Genomic DNA, 8,920 nt, shown 5'->3' with positions numbered 1-8,920 from the left:
GGACACGGAAAAAAAAAAAAAAAAAAAAAAAAAAAAAAAAAAAAAGAAACTAGAGCAAGAAATTGAAAGTATCAATAGTTTTCATCCCAAGCTGCAAAAAGTAATATATATGTGGTGGTAGACTAGGCTTGGACGTAATGGGTCTGACTCTAAGGGAGAAAAAATTCCATGAATTGTTTTTAAGAAATCTATTAACTCTTTCAGCCCACTAACCTATTAAGCAGTGATCTTATATAACAAAAAAATTCTACCTTAATTCTGAGCCATTTATTTCCTTCTTACCAGTAGGATCTGCCTCAGAATGATTCCAAAAGTTAGAATTATGAACATCACAGGCTTTGTCTAAGTTGTACTTGTGTACTTGTTCTCTTCTATGCTTGCTTATTAATTTGAAATTACATGTGTGGTTTTTGTTATTTTAAGGCACTCAACCAGAATGCTGAACTAAGGAGTCGGTTGAACAGAATACATTCAGAGTCTATTATTTGTGATCAGGTTGTCAGTGTAAATATTATTCCTAGCCCTGATGAGGTAAGACTCATTTTTAATAGATGGAGAGTACCTATTTTATAACATCAAAATCTGCTCTGTGTTTTTATTTTTATACAGTTCTTTCACTGTTAACAAGGTTCCCTCCATAAATACTTGTGTTGCTGGCAGTTCAGTGTTCTTTAGATTAAAAGATATACATGAGCCTGACATCAGTTATTCTTGGTGATCATTGTCTATTTTTATTTATTCCTGTGTTCACCTGATACCACTGAATATTTAGTTTATGTATCTACTCCAACTTATTAATTTTCTGTGTCTGTCTCATTCTTCATTTGAAATGTTCATTATCATCAAATGGCCAAAGAAATGTTGAAAGAAAAAAAAAACAATTTTAGCTGAGAAGTTGCTAAATTAAAGTTTTCTTGAGGTTTATTTTGAAAGTCCTGTTTAAGGAGAGAAGTCACCTGACCTTGCTAAGATTATACTAATGCTACTGCTACAGCTCCTACTGCTGATGGCAATAATAAATAGCTAACATGTGTCAAGTGAATGCTTTCTGTGTGCTAGTATTGTGCTAACCACTTTGCATGTGTTATATCATTTGACACTTTCAGCAACCCTCTGAGGTAGGTGCTATTATTATTCCATTTTCCAGATTTAAAAAATGGTTAAGAGAGTAGGAGAACATTTGGAATTGGGCTATACTTAACTGTGTAATTTTGTTTATGACCCTTTGTAAAATTATTATTTTATAACCATGAGAACTTACACTTTTCAGTGGTAATATTAGAGCTTTATATAGAGTGATACATGTAACAAGGTGAGCGTTTTAACTAATACTAAGGTCATATTTGCACCAAAAACATACCGTTTACTAGAAATCTACAGGTGCAATAGTTCTACCATGTAACTGCTTAGAAAATATTATCTCAAGATAGCTTATCTTTAAGTTGCCCACCCTATGTCCATTCACCTCCATTGGCCTCATGATGTCTGATGACTCTTATATTCACTCAATATAAGTAACTTATATTCAACTGCCCAGAATCTACAAGTATTTCTAAAATTTGTTACTCAAAAATTGTTTAATAATCTCAGTTGGACTCTTCCTTTCAATCTAAAATGTACCCTAGAACATACATATTAAAGTTCCCGTATATATTTTTCTGATCAAAATGTAAATAGCTTCCTTAAAAACAATATTTATTACTTATTGAATAAAAATGAAATTTTAAATTGTATTTAAAATTTTTAATAATTTTAAATTTTTCAGCTTTTAAAAAAAGCTTAGTACTCTAGTCATATGTTTCATTGGTTAAAATATCTGGTCAAATTGGAAAATGACATTTATATATTCTGTCTCAAAAATTAGTCACATGCATTGTTTTCTTAGCATGTCTCTAGTGGTTTCTACAAGTACTTCTTGAGGTTTAGTATACTGGTTAGAATACGGCTAGTAATGACAGGCCTAGTAATAAGAGAATGAACTTGTCTGTGCAATCAATTCAGGGTATCAATACCACTTAATATCAGTTGAGCAATTAATTTCACGTAATATCAATTGAGCACAGATTTAAAACAAAGTCACCATACCAATACCTTTCAACTATGCCTTCGTAATCTTTAGACATATTAGAAGGAAACTTGTGCAATGGTCATTACTGAGTTGCAAGTGAAATTTATTTGTGGTCACTACTCTTTTAACAAACAGTGTGGATTCCTCTAGAAATCTGGTTAATTTGAAGGAATAGCAATCCTAATAGGGAAAAAACAGTAACACCATATGTTTCTCTCTTCTGTAGCCTGGTGAGCAAATCCACGTCAGCCTCCCCCTGTCACAGCAAGTCGCCAATGAGAGCCGCCTGTCCATGTCAGAGTCTGTTTCTGAGTTCTTCGATGCCCAAGAGGTGCTCCTCTCTGCAAGTTCATCAGAGAATGAGGTAAGGTTCCTTGACATGTCAGCCTCAACTGCTTGTAACTGAGTTTGGGTTAAAGAAAGTAAGACTGTGGAACTTTTTCTTCGTTGTTGTTTTTTTTTTGTTTATGTCATAGTAAGATGCCCAAATTGTAGCAAAACAAAAAGCGTACAAACTTAGCACGTAACACTTCTGCACACCAGCTTATTACTCTTAAATTTGATGAGTAAAGGGAAAGAATCAAACATTTGTTCTGACTTTCTTCTGTGATTCATATTTTAGGGTTACCAAATGGTTGATGATGGAGTTCTTTTTTCTAAAAGATGAACAGTAAAGGGATCTTAACCCTTGACTTGGAGTTGTCAGCACCACACTCTCCCAAGTGAGCCACGGGCGGGCCCAGATGATGGAGTTCTTTATAGAAGGAAACTGGCTAATAAATGTAGAAAGAATGGTAGAATTAGAAAATTACCATTCATGCACACACACAGATACGGACACGTTATATATCATATATATGTATGTGTATATACATATATATATACACACACATATATATACACACACGTGTTATATCTTTGCCAGGAACATGAATTTGAGCTTAGAAGGATATTGCCTAACATCTACCTAGTTGGGTGATTATGGTTTTGGAGACTGGCTATCATAAAAGCGTCTTTCAATTACTCTCCATGCTCCTCAGTCTTGGCAATGTCTTAGAAACAGGGAACCCCTTCCTTGGTCAGGTTGTGGAAATTAGTTCTTTCACTGAAATTTAGTCAATTATACTTTTATTTTTGGTGGGGGGAGTAGGGAGGAGATGGGGAAGGCAGCCAAAAATCTTTCCCTCATAGCTGATTAGGAATTTTGTCATTTGGGATTGCAAATCTGTACTGCATTTTTACAAAACAGAAATGAAATAGTTGCTAAATGTTATTTCCATATCCATGGAAAATACATTGGAAGGAAACATCCTGACAATTAGTAGTAATTGTTTTTGAATGTTCAGAATTATGAGTAATTTTAGAAAGAAAAAGTGGAAAAGAGAAAGAAATAATGAGCACATATCACTTTTATGATGGGGGGAAAGTACAGTAGAATTCTTGTATTAGGTACTGAATTTGTCAGCATACCAAAGCATGCACCTGCCTCTCAGATCCCAAGGCATGCATTAACAGGTTCAAAGAGACTCCCATTCACAAGCCAGAGTGCTAGTTTGTCAGACTTCTCAGGGGAATTATCTTTTGGGCACTTGGATATTCAAGTCTAAAGCTCAAAGACAGAGCAAGTCTAGAGAGAGAATGAATTAGATCAGGACCCACATAACCAGCCACCTGTTTGACATTGCCCTCTGGGTGCTCACAGGACCTCTAATTCAGCATGTCTAAAAGTGCGTTAATCAACAAATCCCTTCCACACACACCACCCCCCACCCCAAGGAAAAAAAAACAGCCTACCTGTTGCTTTCATATTGCCTATCTAGGTGCTCTTCTATCCAACTTCTTTTCCTTTGCTACGACCCACATTGATTCAGTCATCAGTTTCTGTACCTTCTATCACCAAATACAGTCATATGCTGCATAATGATGTTTCAGTCAACAAAGGACCACTTGTATAACACTGGTCCCATAAGATTATAATGGAGCTGAAAATTTCCTGTCATCTAGTGACGTCATAGCCATTTTAATGTCATAGTACAGTGCACTACTCACGTGTTTGTAATGATGCTGGCTAGGAGCAGTAGGCTATGCCATAAAGCCTAGGTGTGTAGTGGGTATACCATTTAGGTTTGTAAAAGTATACTCTATAATGTTCTCACAATGAAATTGCCTAATGACACATTTCTCAGACATATCCCTGTGGTTTGTTAAGCAATGTGTGACTATACTCTCAGATCCATGCATTTTCCTGCAGCTTCACTGCCACTACTCCAATCCCATCACCTGGCTTCTCCCTGCCTGGATTACCCCACCAGTCCCATAATTGGTTTTCTTGCCTCTCTTCTTGCCCCCTCCAATTCATTTTCCACTGGGCAACTTGATTAATCTTCTAAAAGGCAAATCTGGTCATGCCCCTTTTCCCCAGTGTCCATAGGATAACAGTCTAAACTCCTTAACAATCACATGAAGATCCTTATAATCTCTCAGCTGCAGTCTCATGCCACTTCTGTTCTTCTGGAGACTTTCATCAGCCAAAGGAGTGATTCCTGGAGTTGTCAATTTGCTAAAGACACCTTGTGTTCGATGATGCAGCAAGGAGAGTGACTGAATTGCACACCTGTCCCTTGTGCACTGTCGCTTACAGGTTTTCATGAAATGACTGTTTTTAATTACTTACAACTTCTCTCTTTATCACAACACTCAATCTTAAGTATTGGAGGGGGCTAGACCAAGAGATAAACCCAAGTGACAGCCACCATGATATTCTCAGAGTTGTTCCTTCCCTTTGGCTAAGGCTTGGTTCCTGGGTCAACCTCATCTGTCCGAGTATCTAAGTTCACTTGTGATGAGTTCACCCCTAGAAAGGTCCTCGAGTCTGCACACTAACAGATGTGGCAAGCCCACCTGGTGAGATTACTGTACCTGTGTGAATCCTAGCAGCAGCTGCAGAGTGGGTTCATGCTGCATATTCTGCACCACAGCTGCCAAAGATTGGGCCTCTGCACTTGCCATCCCCCCTGGCTGGGGCACTTCTCTTAGGGATGCCCACATTCAGTACCTCCCTCACCTCAGCCCCTCACTCAAAAGGCACCTTCGCAGAAGCCTGCACTGGCTGCCCTGTGAACAAGTTAGATGTACCATTTCCTGCTCTCTTCTGACCTTTTATATCCCTCTTCCCTCATTGTTTTTTTTTTTCCTTCACACTTGTCACTGTCTAACAAAATGTGTATTTTATATATTTCACTTGTTTGTTGTGTGTCTCCCCTATAGAATGTAAGTCCCATGAAGGCAGATTTTACCACTGTGTCTCCAGAACTAGAACAGTTCTGGTGAGCCCAGAGTAGGTACTCAATAAATACTTGCTAACTGAACCAAGAAAGAAGTGCTTATAGCACATGAACACATGATTATTCTGAGAAGTATCTGGGTATTAGCTGTCTTACATTAACATTTTCCACAACTTAGGGAAAAATTCTCTTTATGTATATCTACCAATGCACATTACTTAATGATTGCTAGCTCCTTCAAAAAAAATGCTCTTTTTGCTTCCAGAATAGTCTATTTACATTGCCTTGTCTTTTAAACTTGTTTCTACAATACAACACACCTGATCATATTTAGAAAAAAATATTTCATGAACTATTTTTTTAATTTTAACATTTACTTGTACATATTTACAGGGTACAGTGTGTTGTCTCAATATGTGTGTATACTTCACAATGATTCACTTAGGGTAGAACTCTTTAGAATCTCTAAGTTTGTAAAGAAAAATATTTGGCTACAGGACTTCTTAACCATGGGAGAGAAGACAAACTGTTTTATTATAATACTGCAGAGCCTTGCCTCTGTGTACAAGGTAACATGAATGGACCACAGCAACACAGCCCAGCCTGCATTACTGTACACACACATAGAACATGGATACATCTTACTCAGAGCCCAGTGTCATTGTAGAATTCCTTTACACAGTGATATTGGATAATTTCTATGATATATTGGCTTGGGCGAGATTAGAAATTGAAAAAGAATAGACCGTTTATAGCTTTTCGTAGGATAAAATGAGTATTTTCTTAAGAAACATTCAAACAAGAAACATGCATGTAACATGAATTTGGTTCAGGTAGGCATTTGTCTCCTCAAACATAATTGACTGCAATTAGCTTTCTTCAGAGAAATCACGTGGATGAGTTTGATTTACTTTTTTTCTCTATCAGGCTTGAGAAGTTATCTTCCATGAGCCCTATGGTTTAACTGTCACCTCTGTTGCAGTCAGTGGGAACTGTGGAAACAAGTTGCAGTGGGAAAATATGAATCAGAAAAAGATTTTATTCTCAATTTGCCATCTTTATAGTCGTACTCTGTGTGCAAAAGCAAAACTTCCATTATCCATCCATGCATGCAATCGTTCTGTCCATCATTGTACTCTCCCTAAGCATATCAACCTCTTCTCAACGCTAATTTTGAAAACATTAGCAATAAGTTCAGAAAACTTAAAGGCAAAGACTAATTGTTTTTGTTACATAAAATGTTAAACTTTTACATGGCAAAAAAAAATGGCATAAACAAAGTTTCCTATACTAGGAAAAAATGTAATATGACTAACTGAAAAATGTCTGAAAGATAGTACGAATTCATGAAGGATGAGATTCAAACTTTAAATATACCTAAAAGATCTCAAAAGGGGCAAAAAAAAATGGCATAAACAAAGTTTCCTATACTAGGAAAAAATGTAATATGACTAACTAAAAAATGTCTGAAAGATAGTACGAATTCATGAAGGATGAGATTCAAACTTTAAATATACCTAAAAGATCTCGAAAGATATCTAAAGGTAGATAGATGCCAAAAAAGATTGATAATGTATAGAGTTGAAGTGGATGTGGAGAGATGGATGTTCCTATATACTTCTGATGAGAACAAATTAATACACACTTTCGGGAGAGCAATTTGGAAACATGTGACTAACAACCAAAAGTAACCCATTTGATCTAGGAATAAATTTTAATGAAATCACCAGGCAGATCCATAAAAATATATTTACAAGAATTTTCATCCAAGTGTTTTATATAATAATTAATAGTTGGAAACCACATAAATGCTGGTTAAATTGCTTATAAGTATTTGCGTTTTTTTATGTTATGATTATATAATGAAATATATTAGCTTTCCAAGTAAAGATGAAGAGCCATATCTATTATAATGGAAGTGTATTCAGAATGTTGTAACACAATATATAAAACCATTTCCTTTTGCAATATCTGAAGATAGATGTATCAATATGTTTGTATAGACATTTTGAAATTAGGGGGTAATACCCACCAAAATATTAAATGTATTTCCTTTAGGTGATGGGATCATGGGTGATTTTCATGTTCATCTGTTTACCTTTATGTAATTTATATCCAGAAAAAATATAGCACTATTTCCATCTTAAAGAAAGTAAGAAAGTATCAACAGCTTTCTTGCCGGCAGTACAGAGATTGGTTTTCCTGTTCCTCTGAATGGTTCTATCTTACGTCCTCTCTTTTCTTATCTGCTCTAACTCCCTTAGTATGTATGTAGTTCCTTAATTTAATTTTTATGCTAATTTTGGTTTTATTTTAGTTCCATATTTTTCTCATTTAGAGAGTGGCTTAATCCTTGATCTCTCCCCATTCTCACTGTGGCCATCTGAATCTAAATTGTCAGTATTTCTTACCTGGATTTATGCAGTACCCTAGTATCTGGCCTCCCTAGAGAAAGCTGCCAGTACTTTACTGAAAACTAAACCTAACTCTAGCATTCCCTTGCATTTTTGTTAGTTTTAATAACCCATAGGATTATATGTGAACCCTTTATGTTGGTGTGACAAGCCCTTCACAGTTGGACCAGGCCCTCCTTTTATTCTTCCCACCCTCCCAACTTTTCTCTTTCCTAGGACAAATGTTTCTCTCATGGTCCTTACCTTTGCACACTCCCTTTTTCCTGTGCCTCTCCCCCTTCTAAGACTGGGCCATTGCTATTCATTCTCCAACACCCAGTTCAAATATGATTTCCTCTGAGCAGCCTCTCCTAAGTCCTCTAGGTGGAGTCATAGGGCCTTCTTTTATGCACATTCTTACTGTGTTGTACTGAATTATTTCTGGTTTGGTACTTGCCTCCTCCCTCCTCCTGACCCAACTAAGACAGGGAGCTACTTAAAGACAAGGGCTCCTTTCTAGCAACACTGTGTCCTGGCCCATGGAAGACCCTCAAGTGTTCACTGCACATGCGCCAGATACATTTACCACTATGACCTCTGCTTCTCGTATGAGCAATATTTTGTTATTTTTAATCATTTGATATCTGAGCTTCCAAGACTGAACAAGAATTCTGATCCCTTCTGTGTTCTTCCCCTCCTTAGGCCTCAGATGATGAGTCTTACATCAGTGACGTGAGTGATAATATATCTGAAGACAACACTAGTGTTGCGGACAATATTTCTCGGCAAAGTACGCATCATTTGAGCTTCCAGGTTGTTCTGTCTGCATGCCAAATTACAACACTCATGACTTAGTGAACAGTCATTTTTCCCCCACATTGTTCTTTTTGCAGCTGATTGTTCAATAAATTTTATTTTGTATACTCTGTTGAGGTAAATGGTTGAAAAATCAGGTAGATGGTTAAGTGAAAAAGTTTTACCTCATGCTCAAACCAAAAGTTTCAATCTTTATTAAATATATTTAATTTTTTTAAATTTAACTTATCTTTTCGTGAAAAATATTTGACTATATTTAACACCTTGTTTAAAAAACTACACATTTCGGGGCCGGCCCGGTGGCACACTGCTACAGTGCGCCGCTTGGGAAGCGCGGCGGCGCTCCCGCCGAGGGTTCG

The 8,920-nt window shown here is 36.7% G+C and overlaps 1 protein-coding gene across 7 annotated transcripts in view; it reads left to right on the top strand.

The window, feature by feature from the left end:
* The window catches only part of OSBPL6 (oxysterol binding protein-like 6), a 212,173-nt gene that overhangs the window by 191,778 nt on the left and 11,475 nt on the right, over positions 1-8,920 (top strand). For 5 of the 7 annotated variants that reach the window (XM_008582927.1, XM_008582922.1, XM_008582924.1 and 2 more), the window contains 3 exons: positions 424-531; positions 2,295-2,432; positions 8,448-8,535. In XM_008582927.1, the coding sequence (XP_008581149.1) occupies positions 424-531; positions 2,295-2,432; positions 8,448-8,535 (334 nt within the window). The remainder of the gene's footprint in view (positions 1-423; positions 532-2,294; positions 2,433-8,447; positions 8,536-8,920) is intronic. The other 2 variants (XM_008582929.1, XM_008582928.1) reach the window with 1 other exon arrangement.

Source organism: Galeopterus variegatus, unplaced genomic scaffold (assembly GCF_000696425.1).
Source record: "Galeopterus variegatus unplaced genomic scaffold, G_variegatus-3.0.2 Scaffold2768, whole genome shotgun sequence".
Lineage (NCBI taxonomy): Eukaryota > Metazoa > Chordata > Mammalia > Dermoptera > Cynocephalidae > Galeopterus > Galeopterus variegatus.
This window is presented reverse-complemented; position numbering and strand designations above follow the sequence as displayed.